The sequence below is a fragment of the Rattus norvegicus genome, chromosome 12 (assembly GCF_021556685.1).
Source record: "Rattus norvegicus strain SHRSP/BbbUtx chromosome 12, alternate assembly SHRSP_T2T, whole genome shotgun sequence".
Lineage (NCBI taxonomy): Eukaryota > Metazoa > Chordata > Mammalia > Rodentia > Muridae > Rattus > Rattus norvegicus.
Window position 1 is genome coordinate 19,284,270 of NC_141545.1, and position 23,605 is coordinate 19,307,874.

A 23,605-nucleotide genomic window follows, 5' to 3' on the forward strand; every position below is an offset into this window, starting at 1 on the left:
CAGTATGTTCTCCTCAGCTCTGAGAAACCACAGCACCAACAGGAGTGTTAGAGATGGAGAAGCTCAGGTGGGATTCATAGGATAGCTCTGCTAAACTGAAATAGCAAGCTTATTAACAGAAAAAATTAAAAAAGATGGATCTGTTGGCTGTCTTAATCAGAGTTTCTATTACTGCACAAACAAGAAGCAAGTTGGGGAGGAAAGGGTTTATTCAGCTTACACTTCCACATTGCTGTTCATCAGCACAGGAAGTCAGGACTGGAACTCAAGCAGGGCAGGAAGCAGGAGCTGGTGCAGAAGCCACAGAGGGATGTTACTCACTGGCTCGCTTCCCTTGGGTTGCTCAGCTTGCTTTCTTATAGAACCCAGGACCATCAGCCTAGGGACGGCACCACCACACCGGGCTGGGTCCTTCCCCTTGATCACTAGTTGAGAAAATGCCTTACAGCTGGGTGTCATGGAAGCATTTCCTCCAATGAAGCTCCTTTCTCTGAGATAACTGTACCTTGTGTCAAGTTGACACATAAAACCAGCCAGTACATTGGCAAACTGTTGGTTCAAGTGAAGGAAGGAAAGGCCGGTTAACAAAGTTCTGAGTAGGGTCTGCACTTAGAGAGTCTGGGTATTTTGTAAGAGACGTTCTATCAAGGGGTAAGGAGAGGAGATGCTTGGTGCTTAAAGAGTTTCCCTTGCAAGTAGGAATACCTGAATTCAATTCCCTGAACTCACACAACAAGGCAATATGGTGGAGACAGGAGGAGTCCTGAGACTTTCTAGCCAGCTAGCCTAGCCTACTTTGTGAACTCCAGGCCAAAGAGAGACTGTGTAAAACAGAATAGTGGACAGTGCCTGAGGAAGGACACCCAAGGTTGTCCTCCGGCCTCTACATACATCATGTACACACGAGTACACAGGAATCTCTTCACACAGGCACCTATGCACACATATACCGAAAAAGAAGAGGGGCAGACATGAGTATGTTTGTGTGCACGCATGCAAGGGCTTGAGTCCACGTGCATTTGCATACCAGCTGGAGCAGAAGGCGCCTGAGAGTGCCAGCTAAAGTAAGCATGCTTGTTCTCCATGCTGTAGCCCTGGAGAATGGGATGCATTTCAGGTGTGGAGCATGCTGTGCACAGCATTTGAGGACCTGTTGCCTCTGGGGTAGAGCAGGAGCATAGGATGTACCTATGCCTGTACCTACCACCAACAGTGGCCATCAAATGTCCCTCTTGGCTAGAGGTTAGTATTGATTGTCAACCTGATATAGAGGCAGCTGGGAAACAAGCTTCCGGGTGTGTCATTGGGGGAGTCTCTAGATTAGGCTAGCTGATGTGGAAAGACCCACTCTGAATGTGGGTGGCATTCTTTTATGGGCTGGATCCTGGACTGTATCTGAGTAAAGGAAGCCAGCTGAGTGGATGTAGCAAGCACTCTCCAGTGTGAATGTGATACAGTAAGATCCTGCCTTGCTTTCCTTGAAATGATGAACTCTAAGCCAAGTTAACGCTGTCCTCCACTCAGGTGCTTTCGGTCAGAGGGTTCTGTCAGAGCAACAAGAATGAGACCAGGACAAAGTCCTAGCAGAGACCCTTTGAATGCTCTGTGTGTGTGTGTGTGTGTGTGTGTGTGTGTGTGTGTGTGTGCGCGCGCGCGCACGCGCATGTGCGTGCGCATGCATATACTTGTGAATGCATGTGCATGTTTGTGCAACGTGTGCATTCGTATATATGTGTGCATGTGCATGTTCATGTGCATGTGTGCCTGTGTGCATGCGTGGGCGTTGACATGAGCTCCAAAATTTTACAAGTCATGTAAAACCTGGATCTACCCTAGAGAACCATTTCTCCATCCCCCATTCTTTATTTTCTCCATCATTAAAAGTACAGAAAATGCATAGCCGTGAGGACCAGATTGGGTCCTTGTCACTTGTGTAATAAGCCAGGTGAGGCAGTGAACACTTGCAATCTGATCAGGAAGTATAGGCTTGATAGTGTTTTATAGGAGATGGAGGGAGGGAGAGGGGAGGGAGGGAGGGGGGGGGCGGGATACACAGGGTGAGATACCTTAGGTTGACCTCTGGCCTCCATGTGTAACATGCATACAAAAAAGTAATTATGATCTGCAGGTCATGATGTTCAGAGCCTCCCATAAGGCAAGTGCAGGCCAATGGAGGATATGTGGCTCACGTATCTTCTCCATAAGGGCAGAGAATTGCCTGGAGATGAGCCCTGGTACCCACATCCTAGTCCATTTCTGGGCCCCCACAATGGCCATCAATACCTGTGACAGGTAGGTGCCTTCTCTTGGGCTGCATTTTTAAAAGGGGGAGCAAACTCTATTAGTTTAAGGTTCAGTATGCAAAACCCCACAGGAAAATGAGCCGCGCTGGAAGCACTCCCTAACAGCTCCAGAGGCTATCAGCAGGACCCCGTGCGATAAGTTTCAAAGACAGCACCAGAGCGCTCTGAAGCGTGGAGAACAAAGCCTCTGCCATTGAGGCAAGCAAAACAGCACAAAACCCATCAGCTTTTAAGGACATAACAGCAAGCGTGGAGGAAGATGTTTAACATATTGTGTGATGACAGTCAGCAGCGGCTTGCAGAGCGGAGCAAATGAGCTCACGCGGTGCGGCACGGGAGGCAGCTGGGCCTGCACATGGAAGGACACCTGTGGCATTGGGGAAAACCACACTTCCAGGTTCTCTCTGCATTAGGAGAGTCCTGGCCTTCGGTGATGCTGGCAAGGGGGCTCAGAGAAGTATGCAGCCTCCGAGAGTGACACCGAGCCCCACTTCAGAAAGCTGAGGGGTGCTGGGAAATGGCTCCGTGAGTGAGGTGCTCGCTGTGCAAGTATGAGGACCTGCGCTCAGAGTCTCGGCAACCTTATAAACACTGGGCACAGTGACCTATGTCTGTAACCTCATCCCTGGGGGCTGGTGGGGGGTGTAGAGACAGGTGGGATCCAGGGCTCGCTGCCTGTCCAGTCTAGCTGAAATGGTGGCCTCCAATTTCAATGAGAGACCCTGTTTCAAAACTCAAGATGGAGAAGGACAGAGGGAGACACCCACCGTCAACCTCTATCCTCTATACCCACATGCATGGGTGAGTGTACCCTCCCCTTACACACATGTGCACAGATACCCATATATGCACACACAAAGGAAGCACAGGCGGGCTGGGGATGTACAGTTGGTAGAGTGATTGCTTGGAAAAACATGGAGTCTGAGCTCCCAACTCTTCCACTGCATAAACTTTGGACCAGTGGGGTAGGCCTGCCAACCCAACATTCTGAAGGTAGAGGCAGGAGGATCAGAAGTTCAAGGGCATGCTCAGCTACATGGCGAGTGTGAGGTATAAAAGAGAGATAAAGACAGACTGACAGACTGACAGCCAGATAACACAAAACTAATAGATAGGCATGGTGCAAAACAACAGACCACTGCATCCTTGAGAATATTCTACAGTTTCTATCATTCCCAGGGCAGCCTCTCACCTATTGCTGCCCATCATGGCCATTGGTACTTTGCCCAGATCCACACTCCTCAGAAGTCCGCTGTTTCCCAAGGATCAGGCTGTTCCTGGTTCCCCCATCTGGGGATGTCTATCAGCAACTGAGGGGTGGGCAACCGTCCATGCCACCTTCTGCAATTCCAGCCTGGAGCCTCATACTCTGTTCTCTGCTCCTGCCAAGTTCTGCTGCCTAAAAGCTTGTTCAACAGCTCTGTGTGGGATGATGTGCCTGACAGCCTGTGGTCCCTTGGTATTCCTCATAGGTCTCTCTTTTCAGTGTGAGAGGGTTTCACTAGACTGCCAGCAACAGTTGGTTGTGGTGGAGGCAGATAAGCAAGTCTCTCTTTGTATGTCTAGTAACATCTTTCTAGCTGCAATCAGCATGTATTACCCTGGACTTAAAATATATATTACTACGTGGAAAATGCCTTTCAGAAAAAGAGTCTATTTAATCCTTGCCACTGGCTTCTCTTGGGCTGGGAAAACTTCTGCTCTTGCAAATACACATGCTGGGCATGTCAGGGACTCCGCAATACTTCTGCATCCAGGTTTCTGTACTCTGGAGCTCCTATGAGGGTGGTACACATACCCAGGTTCTGCAAATCTCCACTTGTGGCTCACTTCCAAGAGGGCTTTTCTGGACTCTCCTGTGGAGTGACAGTCCCTCCTTTGAGGGTCCAGACTCTCAAAAACATTCCCCTGGCTAACTGTTCATTCATACGCTATCTTAGGCCAAGTCCTGTGACCCTGGGTTTGTGATTTAGTTTCCTGAGTGTCCTTCCGATGAGCTTAGGCTCTGCCCGGGTGATACTAGCAAAGGCTGGAAGAGGATACATCACTTGGAGTCCACCTGAAGATGCTCTTTGAGGCTCCACACTGGAAGGCTGGGGGCTGGGCTGGGGTGGGGGGATTAAGGTTGAAGAGATAGATGGTTCTGGTTTCTCACATGGCTGCCCTTATATAACCCTGACAGGTGCTTAGAAATAAGAAAAACTTCCATATAAATTTTAAAATCTAAAGAGATAGACAGAGGGAAAGAGGGACGGACGGATGGATGGAGGGAGGGAGGGAGAGAGAGAGAGAGAGACAGAGACAGAGACAGAGACAGAGACAGAGAGAGAAGTTTTACTGTGAAATACCAACGTTTCCAACCCGCATTCTATTCTGTGAGGTTGAGAATTTGAAGGGGAAAGGGACAGGGGGACATGGATATTCTAGGAGGTTGAAATGGTTCAAAGCGTAGACTTCAGGTACAGATAGATGAATTTGTTAGAGCTCACTTAGATCTCTGTGTTTTGCTCTATGCAAATTATGACTCCATATATAACAAAAAGAAATTGGTATTACACAAAGCACCGAAATCCTAGAAGATATTCTACGGGGATGAGGGGGACAAAACAACAGGAGACTCTACCAGCTCATTACCATTTAAAAGTAGTCTGATAGCCCAGCAAGATAGGAAAAACAAAGAGGAGACAATGGATTCTATTATTGGAGAAATACGCTTGTTTACTTTGAAAACTAAGAGGATCAACAGAAAAATCATTAGAATAACAAGAGAATCGGAAGTAGGGAAGGAAAAGTGAGTGCCAGGATGACAATAGCCCTCCCGTGTCCCAACGAGGGCAAGTCGCAAGTCGGAAGGTGACTGAGGGGAAGTCCAAGACTGTGACGCAGCAGGGAGCTGACCTTGGCTCAACCTTTCCAATGCTCCACACTTTAATACAGTCCTTCAGGTTGTGGTGACCCCTAACCATAAAATTATTTTTGTTGCTTCCTAAGTGTAAGTGTGCTACTGTTATGGACTGCAATGTAAACATCTGATATGCAGGATATCTAATGTGCAACCCCTGTGAAAAGACAAGTCAACCCACAGGTCGAGAAGCTCTGCCCTAGGGACAACAATCTTCCCAGAAAGAGCAGAATGCGCCCGCTGACTGACCTGAAGAACCCTTCAGGAAAGCGATCCAGACAGTGAACGTGTATGTGCAGGACCCTCTGGATGGGCAGTTGGAACAACCAAGTCAGTCCTCATAGAACTCAGCACAGCATTAACTCCTTCCTTAAAAACTCAATGAGAACCAGGCAACACTCATCTGTAATCCGAACACTTGGGAAATAGAGACTGGAAGATCACGGCAAGTCTGAGGCCTCTGTTGATTACATTATGAGGGCCGGTCAAGGGAAAGTGTTCCTTGGTAGAATTGTTTTTTCTTTCTTTCTTTCTTTCTTTCTTTCTTTCTTTCTTTCTTTCTTTCTTTCTTTCTTTCCTTTCTCTCTTTCCTTTCTCTCTCTTTCTTTCTTTCTTTCTTTCTTTCCTTCCTTCCTTCCTTCCTTTCCTCCTCCTCGTCCTCGTCCTCCTCTTCCTCCTCCTCCTCCTTCCTCTTTCTCTTCTTCCTCTTCCTCCTCCTCCTTCTTCTTTCTCTTCTTCCTCTTCCTCCTCCTCCTTCTTCTTTCTCTTCTTCCTCTTCCTCCTCCTCCTCCTCTTTTTCTTTTTTTAAAGTTTACAAAATAGTTCTATTTTCTCATGATGAGAAATAGTAAAATCTGGGACCACGAAGGGAGTCATTGTATTTAAAACACATTAAACTGTTACAAGAAAAACAAACAAACACCCCCCCCCCCAAAGACACCTGAAGATGACTGACTAGGTCCAAATACATCCTAGACTTTTTTTTTTCTTTCGAGGCAGTATCTTGCTGTATAGCTCTAGCTGCCTGGAACTTGGTATGTAGACCAGGCTGGTCTCCAACTCAAAGAGATTGTCTTGCCTCTGTCTCCTTTTTTATAGTGCTGAAATCAAGGATATGTGTCACCATGTCAGGTCTGCACTATAAATAAGTGGATTGTTCAACAAACCATGCTGGTAGAATGAAAACCAGAAATAGTTATATAGTATGCCTGTATTCCAGCTGAATTAAAAAAGTTACATATGTGGAAAATTAACTGCTTAAAATAAAGGTGCAGGGGCTGGGGATTTATCTCAGTGGTAGAGCGCTTACCTAGGAAGCGCAAGGCCCTGGGTTCGGTCCCCAGCTCCGAAAAAATGAACCAAAAAAAAAATAAATAAAGGTGCAAATCTATGATGTTTATTTCATACTGATAATACTAAAGCAATTGAAAAAACGAAAGAGAAACAGCAGCAGATTAAACTCCATAAGATTCAAACACTTCTTTGTCAAAAATAACCCACAGTGCTGGGTTGGATGTAGTTCAGTTGTTAGGGACCATGCACTGAGCCCTGGATTCAATCCCTGTTACTTCATAAACTAGGCATACTGGCACATGTCTGCAGTCTCAGCATGTGGGAGGTGGAGGCAGGAGGATTAAAATTCCAAATTCATCCTTGGCTACACAGTAAATTTGAGAGCAGGCTAGGATACGTGAAACTCTGACTACAGTATGAATAAATAAAATCTACAAAATTTAAGTGGAAAAAGAAAATTGGAAAAAACCAAGCAAACCAAACCGAAAAGAAAAAGAAGGAAAAGAAGAAAAGGACTTGTCACAAATGACAGAAGAGGGAAACGCCAAATCCTGGTTAGAAAAATGGAGGAAGAATACTGACAGATCACAGCAGGAAAAGTATTTTTAAAAATGCACATGTGCACAGCTACCAAAAGACATGGTTACACTGAAGTTGTTTCCTGCCTTTGGGTTACCCTAAGGACCGTCATTGCCATAGGGTGGTTCAGCACCACGGACAGCACGCTGAGGAGCTGCGGACTGTTTTTACTATGCCAGAGACGGCCCGTGGCTGCGCCGCCTAGAGGACAAAATGGGAATAGCACAACCTAGGCCGCCTTTGTGGAAAGACAGTGAAGGGAGACAGAAAGTGCCGTAACACTTTCTGGGCACAGCTGACAGGACTTGATAAGTAGAAGTGGATCACAGAATGTCATGAATGATGTTGGGGGAGATGTAATTCTCAAACATGCTCTCAGGGAAGCACAAACAATGCTTGCCCCTGAAGCACAAAAAAAAAAAAAAAAAAAAAAAAAAAAAGCCCCAACAAAAAAAAAACCCAGTAAGTGGCTGGAGACAAATATGAAGAGGCAGGCAGTGGCCGGATGATGAATGGTGCTGTCTCCCATGCTAATCAGCCTAGAATCTATTCCTCAAGCGATGAGTTCTACAGAGGACTGACTTAGAAGACAGGCCAGCAGCTGGAAATAATGTAACCTTGGGGTTACATTGTAATAATGTAGCCTATGTTATGAAGCAGGCTCCCAGCCTCGCTGTGCAGCGCTCTGGGAGCCTTTACCGCCCCTTTAAAGGGGTTTCCAGAGGAGGAATTCCCTTGGCTGGGCACAGAGCATAGTTTAGCGCCAATAATAGCATCTCTTATAGGCGGAAATGGACCCTTGATCTTAGTCAAGCCAAACTCCCCTTACACATAGTTCTGAAGCTGCTCCTAGTAACTCAATGAGGAATGGCCTTGAGGGAGGTACACAGGGCAATGGGACAGAGCGGCAGCCATTCTCCATCAACAGTTGTGGAGTGGGAGAAGGGAAATAGATTGTGGGGGAGGGGAATGTGGCAGGAACCCTGAATAGTGTCACATGTCTAGCTAAGAAGAGGCAGTGCTCTGGGGCAAAGGTGACAAGTATACAGTAGACAGGAAGACTTGTTTGAGCATGGAGGCCGTCTATGCGTAGCCTCCTGGGAGACACATGGACTCAGATTGGGGCTTGGGGAGGTTTCAGTTAGAGACACATTGGAGAGTCACGGTGGGGAAGAATAGCAGAGACACACAGGGTCATTGGGCAAGTGGCTGGATGAGAAAGCTGTGTTCTTGAGGCTTCAGGGACACCAACACACAAGGGACAGGAGAGAAAAAGTGAGTCTGCCAGTGCAAGTAAAGACATAGCAACCTAAGAGGTGAAGCAGGGGAGGGGTGGATGGCTCAGCTTGTAATGGGCTCGTTAAGCAAGCAGGAGGACCTGAGTTCAATTCCCAGGCCCCCATAACGAGCCAGGTGTGGTGGCCTGTATGTGTCATCCCAGTGCTGGGGAAATGAAGACAGATGGACCAGTGGGTGCCCTGGCAAGCCATCGTAGCCTGCTGGGTGACTTCCGCGACAGCGAGAACCCTGTGTTCAAAAAACAAAGTGGGGTGGCACCTGAGGAATGACATCTGAGTTGTCCTCTGATCTCCACACACATGGGCATGGACATCTGCAGGCATACGCTTGCCCCAACACATACATATGAGTGAAGAAAGAGGCAGAGGTGGGGACACAGGCCAGATGGTTCAGGATGCCTCCAGAATGGAAGGAACAATCAAGAAGGAGCCGAGGATGGCAAGGTATGGCAGGGGCGAGGCGGGGGTGAGACAGGGGTGTGGCAAGGTATGGCAGGGGCATGATGTGGGAGTGGCAGGGTGTGACCCCAGTGGAGAACAGGGAAGGAGGGTCGGGAATTTGAGATGACTAGCAGAGCACTCTCCTTTAGGCAGAAGGGGCCTGGACTGAGGGAGACCTAGAGGCCGAGGAGAGGGACGGAAAGATTGCAGCCACGTGATGGAGGATGTAGGCAAGACTGACCCCAGGCATGGGATAAAACAGTAGTGACATTTTCTGGTCTGTTTTTTTTTTTTCTTTCTCTTTTGGGACAGGGTATCACTATGTGTCCTCAGACCTCACAATCTCACACCTTACCCCTCTTGGTGTGGGAGTTACCAGTGTGTACTCCCACACCTGGTTATCAGCACCTATAAATTCAGAATTAAAGTACAAAGTTTATATTATAACTAAGTTTCAAACTTTAGAAATACAAAAATCACAGTTATGAACACTCACACCTACTGAAAGCAAAACCTAAGAACTACGTATCATAAGGTATTTATGGTTTTTTAATATAAATATGGCATGGATACCTTACCAGGAGATGGGAGGTAGTAGTTACTAAGCTAAAAAAGTATCATGAGAAGATGACTTGGTTTTTCTTTCTAACTGGCAAAAGGCTATTACAACTCTTGTTCATCAGGAGATGTCTTGGCCCAGCCCACGGAAAACAGGGAGGGTCTCAGTTTAGGAACTAGAATTACATCTCCTAAATATCAGGGTTTCTATGGAAACTTGTGGTGTTACATTGAGAATGTGCATTTTTAAAATTGCCAAATGTTCACTTAAGTTCAGTGACAAATTCATAAAAAAGGAGCATCACAGCTCTTTTACAAACACAGAATGATCCTTGAGCACGTGCGTCCTGTGTGCATGTGTGCGATATGCACATATGTACAGGGGCAGGCCAGAGAGGTCAATATCTGGGCCTTTTTTGGTTGCACCCCACATTACTTTTGAGTCAGGGTCTCTCCCTGAACCTGATTGGTCTCCGTAGCTCTGTATCACAGTTTTAATTAGTTCATTGATTCCAATAAGATGTTCCAACTGTGTCAAGAGAGAAACAAACCACACGTACACACATCAATAATGCTAAAATGAATTGGCGAACAGATGTGAAACTGATCAATATCTACAGAACCTTACCTTCTACAGCATAAAATCTATTTGCATCCATATGCATTTGCATTTACAGACCAGACCTGAATTGCAGCAACTTTTCTAGAATTTATAGAGTTGTAGAACGGCCCAAGGAGCAGCCTCTGCGAAATCAAGCCTGAAGAGGTGGCTGGTGGGAGCCGAATTCCTTTGCATCTCTGGTCCACATCAGAGCTTTTCAAGTTCTTTTCCCAACGGCTCTCCTTAACAACCCTGACCCCATAGACATACTGTTCTTGGCCACAGTCAGTACATATGAGAGAGAGAGAGAGAGAGAGAGAGAGAGAGAGAGAGAGAGAGAGAGAGAGAAGCTTTTCATTTCACAACCAAATTCTCATGCTGTCCTATCCGAAGGTCTGGGGTGTTCAGCATCATAGAGAAGCCCTCTCTGCTTGTATCCCCAGAACTGCCTACCTCAGCTCACCCAGTGGGTACCCTGAATCAGCCTTATAACAGTGCCAGCCCTGTCTATGCCTCTAGCTCACTGAGAGGCACCTGTGACAAGAGAACCATCAAACTTCATGGCAAGAGGAACCTGATACGACTACAGAGCCAGACATTCTCCACGCACTTTTGACTCTAGTTAAGTGCATGGAACCACTCTCTCCCATGGTGGTCTATAAACCTCAGAGAAAGCCTTTCTTGGGTGGTAGGAGGTGTGGTGAAATCAAGCAGTAAGGAGGCCCCTGCCTCAGCCACTGAGCTTCACCTGCCTGGTTCCCGTAGGATCCAGGGCATTCAGGAGAACAGCAGCCCTGTCAGCCTACTAGGCTGCTGGAGTTGGCAGCAGCCACTCTCCCAAGTAGCTGGCATGTTGGGTGGGTAGCTGGGCTTTTTTAGCACTGTCCACTTCTCAGCGTTGAGTGTGGGCCAAATACAATCTCCATTTCAGTGTGCCTGTTGCTAAGCGCTTCTCTCTGGCTGTAATTAGCCCGCGTGTTCAGCTGCTTCTTAACGGCCCTCATTCCCAATAAAAATAAAAAGCTCATCACAGGTCCGGACGACTAAGGCGAGCCTGCGATAAGAAGGCATACGACCAACCGACTGGTAACGACACATGCTGCTTCCATCGAGGCCACAGATTTATCTTACGGGTTTGAAGTCAGGGACACACTGCAGCAACTGTCCTGCCCTCTCAATGCTCGGCAGGAGGAAGAGGGGTAGCCTGAAGCTGGGTCCCAATGAGACGGTCAACTGATCAGTGAGGGACCGGTCAGTGCCAGCCTTTGGGACGTTCTTAGCAAACCGAAGTATCTGAAAAGCACCTGCCAAATTGTCTAGTGTGTGCTCTTGGTGACCATTGGTCAAGCGTAATGACAGGTAGGGTTTGGCAGGGTGGCTGAAACAGAAAGTAGTGACAGACCCATATATATGTATATATATACACACGTATGTATATATATGTGTGCAGTTGTTCACACTGGTTTTCCAGACAAGGTATCTCACGGGGTCCTGGACTCACTGCTTTGGCTCCACCAGCTGATCAGTGAGCACCAGGGATCCACCACGCTCATTCCTCCAGCCCCAGGATTACCAAACTATGCCATCACTCTCAGATTGCTATTGTAAGTTCTGGAGGGTCAAACTCAGGTCTTTGGGGTTGAACATCAGGTTCTTTACTGACTAAGTCGTGAGCACTGACGTGTCTGACCACGTCCTTGTCTGAAGTTGAGGCTGGTCACCTTATGTCTGTGTTCCAGCACACCTCAAGACTGCCGGGTGAAGAGCAGATGTAAGTCAACGTGGACGGATGGATGGTTACATGAAAAGCTTGCTTCTGATTTAGGCAGTATGCCTGACTGGAAAAATAAGTCTTGTTGTCAGTTGGGAAATGGCTTGTGTGGTATCTTGAATCAGTGCCTGTTTTGGTGTCAAGAAGGGAAGGTAAAACAGTTCCATGATGGAAGACTGCTCAGAATGTCATGGAAGTCTCAGGAAGTTCCTGAAACTTACCAGATGCACATGGCTTCTACTTCCTCAAAGTTACTAAGCACTAACAATGGCTTAGGGGAGGCAACTCTCTGAGCCCTTGAGCTGCCTGGAAGTTGTGCAGAGAGCTCTAGGGTTCCAGCTTTCTTGAATCATCACCTGTTAGTCATGTCAGGTGGGTTTTGATGATGCAGATGCCTTTGACTGGTCCCTGCTCCAATCCCTGAGGGTGACCCCTAAACACTCACTGTATCTTGGTAGTATTGTTACTGTGCTCTGTTGCTGGTTCCCTATTTGATGGGTGGATGTTTGTTTCTATCTCCCCAGGGAATAGTCATGCAGCAGTCTGTCCTGGTGGCTCTGCCAGATTCATATTATCTTATTCACAGAGTAGCTACTAAACTCCAGGGACAGGGACAACAAAATCGAGCAGAACACGGCTCTTTGTCTCCAGGAGATGGATGCCTGCCGGAAGCTGTCCTTATGGTAGATATCTGTCATCTTTGGATGACAAGAGCTCTGCTCCTGTCACACTCTCTCCACACACATTATCGTCAAAGGCCACACAGCCATGACATCCTCAGGAAAACCTTGTCTTTCGAAAGGTTATTTTAATAAATAACGCTGTCTCTTCCCTCTCTGACTCGGGGTTAAATGGAAACACTGTTATCATGCAGCCCAGTCCCAGTATTGCCCTCTCTGTGGAAGGAAGGAAGGCCAGAGGTCAAGGAAGGAGAAAGGCTGGACTCCAGCACTTCCTGTGAGCTATGTCCAAGCATAATCTTGGGACTGAGGCATGGATTTAGGATCTAGAAAGTGGATATAAAATACAGCTCTATGAAAGAGCACATGCTTAGAATCCTGTAGTGAATGAGGCATAGTTCAGAGGAAGAGCGGCTACCTAGAATACCCCAGTGAGGGACTGGGGTGTGTCTCATCAGGAGCATGCTGGCCTATAACCCACCAGTGGAAGGCTGAGGGTATGGTCAGTGGTAGAATTCTTACCTAGAACCCATCCCTGATTTTAAAAAAAGTTAAGAAAGACTCTAGCTTAGTTCAAAAGTTACATTGTGCTGTGTGGAGCCCCTTAGAAGGGGACAGTGGCTGAGGGACAACACTACCCCTGCAAACATTCTGAGTAGAGGATAAAACATGGAGACAGTACATGGCCCTTTAGGCAGGGGGTGAGGGGCAACGTGGAACCCTTGTAAATGGCGCATGTCCAGCAGAGTGAGAAAGAGGAAGCTTGCAGCAAACTGAGGTTACCCAGGATTGGAGACTTGGGGCTTCATCCTGGATGCTGTGGGAGCCCAGAGGGGCTCAAAGGGAGAGACCGGGCCCATTTCTACTTGGAGGGAATCAGCACTGATGTTTGTAAAGAGAATGGGTAAGAAAGGAAAAATGGAAGCAGGGCCTTGGGAGGCAGCTGGGGCAGTTGAGGTGTCCTTACCGGGCTCCTGAGAGGGCCTGGACAAGCATGTCAGAGAAACCTCAGTTTGAAGGCCAGAACTGCTCCTGCTCAAGTGGTTGGGGTGGAGGGCATGGGGACTGTTTTAAGGCTATGGCCTGAGTGACACCGAAACTGGGCTCCAGAAGAAGGAAATGCTGAGTGGGAAAAGAAGGCCGAGGGTAGGGCTAAAATGATGGCAAGATGCTAATAAGAGCAACTATGTCTGTTGCAACAACCAGGGAGGGATGGGAGGCCTCTGGGCTGTGCTCTGAGGCAGGACAGAAAGACGGAAAAGGGGAGGACACAGAGGAAAGGACCCGCTCACACTGGAGTCTGGATTAAGCTATTGCCAGCAGAGTGTCAAGAATTCCAACTCAGGCAACAGTGTCTGCTGTGAAGGTGGCCAACACAGAGACAACACTTTTCCACAAAGGCATCTCCAAGAAGAATGTTAACCTAGCCATGAAGCAGGCTTGGGGCCTGAATATGTGGGCCTTGGCTGGGGCCTCATTCCTCTCTGGGAATCTTAAACAAGACCCTTAATGTTTACAGTGAACTTTTACCCCATTGTCCGGCATCCCTCCCAGCTAGCGTTTCACTCCGTCAATTTCAGCCCTGTCAGGTGCCCCCCAGTTCCCTACTCCTTGGCCCTTATGACTTCATTTAGGGCCCCTGGTGACACTTTGAGGGTAAGACCATCAGTAACACCAAGATGGTTTTTGCAAGAGTGTTACGGAGGGTAGGAGGGACAGAAGTCCATACCCATCTGTCTTCCCAAGCACCTCACTTTCTCCTAATCCCCCTGCTTAAAATTTATATTAAAATTGTCTTTTAATAAATGCAGACTCCGCTTCTCACTGGCGCACCCTGAATCTTTTCTGTGGTGAAGTCAGGAATCCAGCTTTATTTGAGTTGAGGTCCCTAAAAGATTAAATGGGACTTCTAGCTGTACCTCTGCCCCTGTCACTGCTGACACCCAATCCCTGGTGTGTCACCAGGGAAGAGATTCACCGGCATGTATGACATAGGGGGTGAGGGAGGAACAAGCAGGCAAAGGCATGAAGGTAGTGGAGTAGGGGAGGAAGAACAGACAGCCTGGCTGGAGGGGAGCCAGGGTTGCTTGCGTTGGAAGCAGGAAGGAAGCCACAGGAGCTATGGTCTAATGAGTACCATGTCTATATCAGTGCAAAGTGATGGAGACCTTCATACTCTACATTGTTAAAAACACACCAGGCTCCATGGCATAGGGAGGAATCCACATTCATGTGTTAGCAGTTAGCCTAGACTAACACACTGTTGGCTTGTTCTGAGTTAACCCCTCTCAGCCCAGGTGCCCTGGAGGAGTACAAGGTTGACAAGAGCAGGCGGTAACTGGATTTAGGCACTGTGTGTGTGCCTGACATGCCGACAGAAGGAAGAGGACCAAGGCCGGAAGCAGGTGCACAGACACTTCAAGTCTCAGGAACCTGCTGACCTCCCGAGGGGATGGACAGCTCTGAGATGATGACTGCCTGTGCCCCCTCCCCCATAGGACCCATCACTGGCAACGAGATGTAGGTGGACACTTAGGATGCTGACCCACTGTCCTCTCGGAGGGCTTGCTCTCTGAACAAAGTGCAGATCTAAAGGTTCAGTTCCTGTCTCTGTTCATGGGCTTCCACAAAGGACAGGCAGGAAGTTACAAAACCCTCCCAAGTTGCAAAGGCTTGCTATTGCCCACTCTGAAGTCAGCTCCAGGAGGTACCATTTCTCCTTTTCCAATATGCCCCAGGGATAACACTGTCTGCTAGAACCTCTGAGGTAGTCTCATGGACTTAGCTATTCCTCTTAGGCCTGGTCTCAAGTCCAGGCCCTCTCAAGAGCCCACTGAGGATGCTGCCTCTCCCTCAACCACATGGCTCTTTCTCCCCTAACACACCAGCTTGTTTTTGCTTTGCTACCTGTGAAGAATGGTCAAGTGTCTGTCAGCTGTGGGTTGGTGGGAAGGATGGGACATTACAAACACATGAAATCTGATGTCTGGGCTTAGGGAGATGGCCCTGTTAGAAAGAGCACTTGCTGTGTAAGCATAGGACCTGAGTTCAGTTCTCTAGCATGCATGTAACCCCTGTGCCATGGCAGGCAGAGACAGGAGGATCAATGGATCTTGCTGGTCACCAGCTGAGCTCCAGGTTCAGTGAGAGACCCTGTCTGGAGGTTGGGGGGTAAGGCTAGGAGTGATGGAGCAGGATCTCCAATATCCTCCTCTGCCCTCCAAGATTGCATAAGCCTACCCCATGCCACATCACAGACACACACACACACACACACACACACACACACACACACACACACACATGCACACACACAAAGACACACATATCTGGTTTATGTTTGGGCCAACAGTTTGTTTTGCTACTTACTGTTTTCAGATACTTGCACAATGTAGTAAAGGACTGGGCTGTTTCCATCAAAGGGACGAACCCAGGATAGTGTCACCGAGTGGCTGCGTGCTGAACTCAAGCTGGCCAGTAGGTTTTGAGGTGGGTGGGGCAGTTCACTAAAGGCAAGGAAGGAAAAAGAACAAGAAAACAGTCAAGTCAGTCTGATGGGTGATCTCCTTGCTGGAGAGAGCTGGTGTGTGCTGCTGTGGAATGAGAATGAGCTGCTCTCTCTCTCTGTGGTCTCCAAGAAGAAACAAAGACCAGATCCACCTCCGGTGGTGTAATTCGGATGTAATTTGATGTGATCCCTGCAGTTCCACAATCACAACACAGGTAATTTCACAGGGGCCCTGTGAGTACTAGCTTTTATTACATTCCATTTTGTCTTGTTGTTTTGTGTATGTGCATGCATGTGTGTGTGTGTGTGTGTGTAAGCTAGAGATTGAGTCAGATATTATAATAATTAGTTTTAACTGTTAACTTGATATAACCTATAATCACCTGGAAGAAAGTCTCAACAAGGGATTGTCTAGACCAGGGTAGTTTATGGGCATGTCTATAGGGGAATGTCTTGATTGTCTCAATTGATGTGAGCAGACTCAGCCCACTATGGGTGGCACCATTCCCTGGGCTTTAAACTTGGACTGTGTAAGAGTAGAGAAAGTCAACTACCTTGCTTCAAGTCTCTGCCACAGCAGTTTTCCAAGATAATGAACCATAACCTGGAAATGTCAGCTAAGATAAATCCTTCCATCCCAAGTTGCTTTTTGTCAAGTATTTTATCACGGCAATGGGAAGAAAACTAAAATAAATGTCTTCTGTAATTGCTCTACACTTTATTTTTTTTTTGAGGTGGTCTTACTTGTTCAGCTAGGCTGGCTGGCCAGGGAACTGTAGGGATCCTCTGTTTCTGCCTCCGTAGAGCTGAGATTATGGGTGTGCACCACTGCACCCAGCTGTTTATGTAGGTGCTTGAGATTGAGCTCATGCTTCTGCAGAAGCTGAGCCATACCCCTGTCCTGGCGTTATATTATTTATGAGACATAATGTAGTCAATGATTTGTCTATGCTGTTCGTGTAAACCCAGTAAGCCCTGTAAAGAGGAAAGCCTGGTGGTGAGGATCTGTCCAGTATCTCTAAGAAATGGACTGCCTTATTTATCTACAGCAAGAGGCTATATTGTAGCTGTCTTTGAGAGAGTAATAGAGGTTTGGGGAAAGCACTTAAGAGTAAATGTGAGAAAATCAACTAGACACCTATAGAGATAGTGAATAACACATGGACACAGCCATAAAGTGCAAGTGCAGTTCTGGCGCATAAGTTTCAAAAAGAAGTCACTAATTTAAGAAAGCAAAGGTTTTGCTGGGATTTACTGGAGACAGAACAAAAATCTATACCTGGACAACCCAAGCTGTGCAAGTTAGATTTGGCCTTACATCTCTGAGGCGTGGGATCTGGGCCTGCCCCACGTTCCTTCTTCATGGTGGCCACTCCTGTAACAGACCCGGTAACACAGATGGGCCGCCAGGTGCTGACCTGTGTCACCCACTAATTTTTTCTGGGTCTCTCTTGGATATCAGTTACTAGAGAACCACATGGATCAGAACAAATGGCAACATTATACTTGACATTTCGGAAGCTTGGGAGCTCCATCCATCCATCTATCCCTCATCTTTATCCATCCATCCATCATCATCATCCATCCATCATCATCATCCATCCATCCATCATCATCCATCCATTCATCCTTCCATCCATCCATCCATCCATCCATCCTTCCATCCATCCATCATCATCCATCCATCCATCCTTCCATCCATCCATCATCATCCATCCATCCATCCTTCCTTCCATCCATCCATCCATCCTTCTATCCATCCATCATCATCCATCCATTCATCCTTCCATCCATCCATTCATCCTTCCATCCATCCATCTATCATCATCCATCCATCATCATCCATCCATCCATCCTTCCATCCATCCATTTACTCATCCATCCATCCATCCTTCCATCCATCCATCTACTCATCCATCCATCCATCCACCCACCCATCATCCATTTATTAGCCAGGTCCTGCCAGCCCTAGCTAACCAGGAACTTACTATGTTGGCTACACTGCCCTTTAACTTGCTATGACTTTTCAACATCTGATCCAAAAGTGATGGGATCTCAAGTATACAGTACTATGCCCCACTCTATACTTGACTGTGTGTGCTCATGTATGTGTGTGTTCATGTACATGTGTGTGTGCGCCTGTGTGCACTTGCATGTGGAGTCATAGGCGGACGTTCCATGCCATGCTCAATCACTCTCCGCAGAATTTTCTGAGTCAGGCTCTCTCCTGAACCCAGGGCTCACAGATATGGCTGGAGGGGCTGCTCAGCAAGCCCAGGGATCCTCCAGTCTCCATCCCCCAGTGTACACTGCCATACTCCAGTGTTTACTCTCTTTTTATTTTCTGGAACTGAGGACTAAACCCAGGGCCTTGGCTTGCTAGGCAAGCATTCTACCTCCAGTGTTTATCCTTATATTTTTGGTTGTGAGCTTTGCCTTTAATGGCTGAGCCGTCTCTCAAGCCCAAGTGGTTTTTTTTTCCTTAAAAAACATTTGCCTTTTCATTGGGAATAGACTCTTTGCTGGGCAGTGGTTGTGCATGCCTTTAATCCCAGCACTCAGGAGGGAGAGGCAAGCAGATCTCTGCGTTTAAGGCTATTGGTCTACAGACTGTGTTCCATGACAGCCAGGGTTACACAGAAAAACCTGGTCTCATAAAACCAAAAACAAAACCATAAAAACAAAAACAAAACAACCCCAAACCCCACACAAAAGATACTTCTCTCCTACAATATATCCCGATTACAGTTTGCCCTCCTTCTACTCCTTTCAGCCCCACACACCTCAAATCTGGACATACTCAGCTTTTTATGTGGGTGCTGGGGCTCCAAACTCAGGTCCTCATGCTTGCACAGCAAATACTTTACTGACAGAGCCCTCTTCCCAGCCCCAAAGCTGATACTTTTCATTTAAAAAATGTCCCTGTGGGCTGAGGGTGATAGCTCCCGCTAGACCCCTTTCCATCCCCAGCATGGCCCAGAAAGAAATGTACCCGTCCTATTTCAGAACTGATGAGGCTGTTTGTGCTCAGCTTCTTAAGCGTAGTTCTCTCATCCATGTACCCGCTAGCAAACGAACATTTCTCATAGAGGTATAACTGTGTTGTGTATGAGCACACAAGTGTGGAATATTGTCTTGTGTCCTCCTTCACTGTGACTCAAGTAGAAATCAGACAAGAAGCAGCTCCTTCTGTTTGACTTGTCTGATAACCAAGCCTCCATTAGACCCCAATAAACACTATTTGAGGGGTGGGGCAGGATGGAAATATCCACTCTCAAGTCCCATTTCTTTTTGTTTCCTCCAAGATAGATTAGGTCTGGTCTGAAACAAAACCAAAGTTGTTGAGTGGTCCTTAGTAGAAAGTGACCATTTGTTACTGTACTCATTGCTGTGACAAAATGCCTGGCAAAAGCGACTTAAGGAGGAAGGTCTACTTTGGCTCACAGTCTGAAGGTACAGTCCAACACCGTGGGAAGGCATGGCCGCAGGAGTGGTGCTCACATTGCATCCACAGGGGAGAAGCAGACAGAGACAAATGCTAGGCTCTGTTACCCTGTCTATTCAGCCCAAGTCTCCAGCCCATGGAATGGCACTGCCCATATCCAGGCGGGTCCTCCTGCTTCAGTTAACCCCAAATCCCCCCAAAATAACCCTAAAATGCCCAGAGGTGTGTCTTCTTGGTGATTCTAGAGTCTGTCAAGTTGGTGATATTCATTTTTACACAAACCAAGAATAAGCCATGGGATTAGAGGTTAGAGTGTCAACTCCATTTCTGGCTTCTGTGGGACGGAAGGAAGCTGGAGCCATTCAGTAATGTACCAAGCAGTCAGCCAATCAGGAAACGTCTAGAGGATGTGGCTTTGCTGAGCATCCTTGGCTGGTGTCATGAGGTAAGACGAGGAAGCCGTACATACGTAGATGTGGAACTGGCCGATCTTGCCCCGTATGTCATATGCATACATGCCTGCCTCCACCCAGAGCATGTGCACAGCCTCCCACTATAGCCACCCCATACACGCCCAGATTTAGATGTTTCCCAACTCTCCAGCTCATTAGCAGTCTGCTCATGCATTTCCCCCCCTTTATGAAAACCTGCAGTCAGAGTCACAGCTCTGTGTAGAGACTCTGCAGCTGAGGGCATAGGGGAAGCCCCAGCTGGTTAGCTTGGTAGGTGGTGTGGAAGCCCGGAGCTCCCAGCTGCTGCCCGAAGCTTGGAGCTGTTCTAGAGTCTATGCCCTTGACTTGTAAGGTCTGTGCTAATTCCAATTAATTAGTGTCTGAATTTCACTGCAAAGACGGTCCCATAATAGAAGCCGGTCTGACACAACAAACACAAACTTGAAAATCAGCAGGAGTGGCCAGTGCTCCAGGTCACAGAGTGGACGCAGAATGATCTCCATCAGCAGATGAAGATGTGCACACAGACCACAGCCTTTGCCCAGGGCTGTCCTATGCACACACAGTAAGACCCAGGAGCTCACATGGGGCAGGACTTTTTTTAAATGTATTTAGTGTGTGTGTGCATGTATGCGTACATGCTTACATGTATGTGTGTGTCTCATCACATGTTCATGTGTCTGTAGATGCCAAAGGTCACTTTCGGCTTCTTGGTGATTCTAGAGCCTGTCAAGTTGGTGATATTCATTTTTACACAAACCAAGAATAAGCCATGGGATTAAAGGCTAGAGTGTCATCTCCATTTCTGGCTTCTGTGGGATGGAAGGAAGCTGGAGACATTCAATAATTTTCTCAGTCACCTCTGCCTTGAGACAGGGTCTTTCACCGAACCTGGAGCTCATTGATTCAGTTAGACGGGCTCCCGTTTCTGCCTCCCCAGTCCTGAGATTATAGGCACATGCCACTAGAGGTGGCTTTTTACATAGGTGCTAAGGATCCAAACTCAGGGTCTCATGCTTATGCTGCAAGTGCTCTAACCACTGAGACATCCAAGCACAAGGCAGAAGCATTCTCCTATGTTCCCAAGACGGTTATCATGGGAAAACCTTTGAGCAACAGGCCAGTAACAGATAATTAAGGCTTTCATGTACTCTGAATCCATCCAGAACATCTTAACCAATAGGAGTAGACTATACCCAAGCATGTCACTGCCAACTTTAAGCGAAGGGTGGATGAATGATATTTTGGGAGGTTCTCAGAGGGTTATGACTGCATGAAGTGAGGACATGACCGCTCTGAGGTACGGTTGAGGGGAAGGTTTTATTGTAGATAGGAGAGAGATATAGCCCTAGGCATATGGAAGCATCCAGAGTGGGGAGAGACAGTTGTGGACTGAACTGAGCCGTGAGAGGTGGGGTTGGGAACTGAGGGAGAAAGTGAAGAGCATGTGGGAAGAGGAGACCAGGAGAGAGGGACAAGAGAGTGTAGAGAGTACCCAAATGGCAGAGTCATATAGGTCTCAGAAGCTGGGGGAAGGTGTGAGCTTGTTAGCCTTCCTTCTAGGCTCTGCCCAACAGTTTGATGAACAACAGCCAGGTGGGTGTCTGGTATGCTATAAAGTGACTGGCCTCTCCTGTGCTCTGACCCTTTTCTCTCTCTCTGACCCCCACTTCTCTGGCCTCTCTCCCTCTCCCCTCTCTCTCTCTTTCCCTCTATCCCCTCTTTTTCCTTCCCCTTACCCCCTCTAAGTGTTTCCTGTTGGCCTCTTCCCTTCTTTCTCTCTCTCCTCTCTCTCTCTCAGTCCTTCTTGTCTCCTCTCTTTCTCTGCCTCTACTTTTCAACCCCTCTTCCCAGGCTCCCCCCAAACTTTCATTTTATACTAGACCTACTTTATGGCTGGTACCTGGCGGGACAAAGGGAGCCTCAGCATAGGCCCACTAAGGCACCCCCTCCCACTGCACCATACTGGGTTTTACAGAACTTATCAGAAAGGAAGTTTAGGGTAGGGTGGGGTGGGTAAAGCTGAGTGGAGCCTTAGCACTGAGTGACCCTGGTGATCAGCCTGTGCTTTGGTATGCTAATAGCACCACCTTTAAGTCATTTGTCCTGAGTTACTTTTGGATCAGGAAATACCCCGTGGGGACAAACCAAAGAGAGAAGGAGCAATGGAAATGGGGACCAGTCCTGAGTCACCTTGCAATGGAAATGGAACAGGGAAATTGGCACCAAGTCACTTACACCACAGAATTATTGGACATTAACAACGGCCACAGTAAATGGAGCTTGTACAGGACAGGAGAGATGGGGAGGGTGGTGTTTGTGAGTGAGGAGCAGTTTTGAACAATTGGTAAAATTGTGATCAAGAGAGAATTGCTCCTGAGAAAGAGGACCAGGTCAGTCTTTCTCCATCAGAAGAGCTTTGCCCCTTTGATGCGCAAATCATGACTTGGTCAAACCCATCTTCTTCCACTTTGCTCTGAGGAGGAAGACGGGCAGCCTGATAACCATGGGGGATGGCGTCAGATTGTTCACTCCTTATTATGTCTTTGTCAGAAGTAGTTTTATTGAAAGAATCCTCTCCCGATGCCTCATGGTCTGAGCCTTCCAGCCAGCTCAGTAAATTAGGTTTTCTCTGTTTTTCAGGCCGCTAAGAATTAGACTGCTGGAGAAGCCAGGTGATGCTAATTGGGTCTTTAAATGATTGAACAATTAATCACTCTTTAACGCCTTAGGAACCTGGTTTTTGTTTTTTTGTTTTTTGTTTTTTGTTTTTTTGCCACGTTCAATAGGGCAAGATGCTTTGGGGGACACAGGGTCACCCCAGGACTGTGATCCTGCCATTGCAGCACTAGAAGGAAAGACAGGATCAAAGCTTAGAACGACAATGCTTTTGTTTGTTTTGTTGTTTTTGAGACAGGGTCTTAGGTGTCCCACACTGGTTTTGAACATGCTATGTGGCCAAGGATGACCTCGGACTTTGACTTGTGTCTATGTGGTTGGTGTATGTGTGTATGTGCATGCTTGCACGTGTGTGCAGATGTATGCATGTGAATGTGGAGGCTGAGGTGTCTTCCTTGATCACACACCACATTAGTCATTCTTTGAACTTGGAGCGCACTAATTTGGCTAGTCTAGCTATCTTGTTTGCTCCAGGCATTCCCTACCTCCATTTTCAGGGAGCTAAAACTACAGACAGACCACCATGCCCCGGCAGCTTTTGTGGGGGCACAGCCCTTCCATTCACTAAATCACTCCTTCATATACACCTTCTGAGACAAGCTCATGTATCCCAGGCTGGCCTTGAACTCACTATGGGGCTGAGTCACTGTAAACTAATCTTCCCTCTTGCTCCACAAAAGTTTAGATTGTAGATACACACCACCACAGCCAGTTTTATTCTGTGCTGGGAACTGAACCCAAGGCTGGACTTTGAATCCTACTGTTTCAACCTTCCTAAAGCTAGGGTTACAAGTGTGCACCACCAAGACTGGTCTTATCCCATGCTGGGGATTGAACCTAGGGCCTCATGTGTTCCAGGCAAGCACTCTACGAACTGAGCTACAACGCTAGCCTTCAAGGTGACAGTGTTTACTGATGAAGATCTCTGCTGCTAATGCGTAGGATATGCCACAGAACCATCTAGAATTTTATAGAGGGGATTAAGTCAGAGCCTACATACCTTGTTTTCTCAGATAATGCAAACACGCCCTCCTGTTTTAACTGAGTAAGTGGTATGAGGCATACTTAGGCATTTATTGGCACCTACTGTATACT

The 23,605-nt window shown here is 47.4% G+C and overlaps 1 protein-coding gene across 1 annotated transcript in view; it reads right to left on the reverse strand.

Annotated features, from left to right (window-relative positions):
• Nucleotides 1-23,605, reverse strand: part of Sdk1 (sidekick cell adhesion molecule 1) — a 983,759-nt gene that overhangs the window by 225,273 nt on the left and 734,881 nt on the right. Inside the window, 1 exon segment of the mRNA NM_001447264.1 lies at nt 15,796-15,932. Within this exon segment, the coding sequence (NP_001434193.1) occupies nt 15,796-15,932 (137 nt within the window).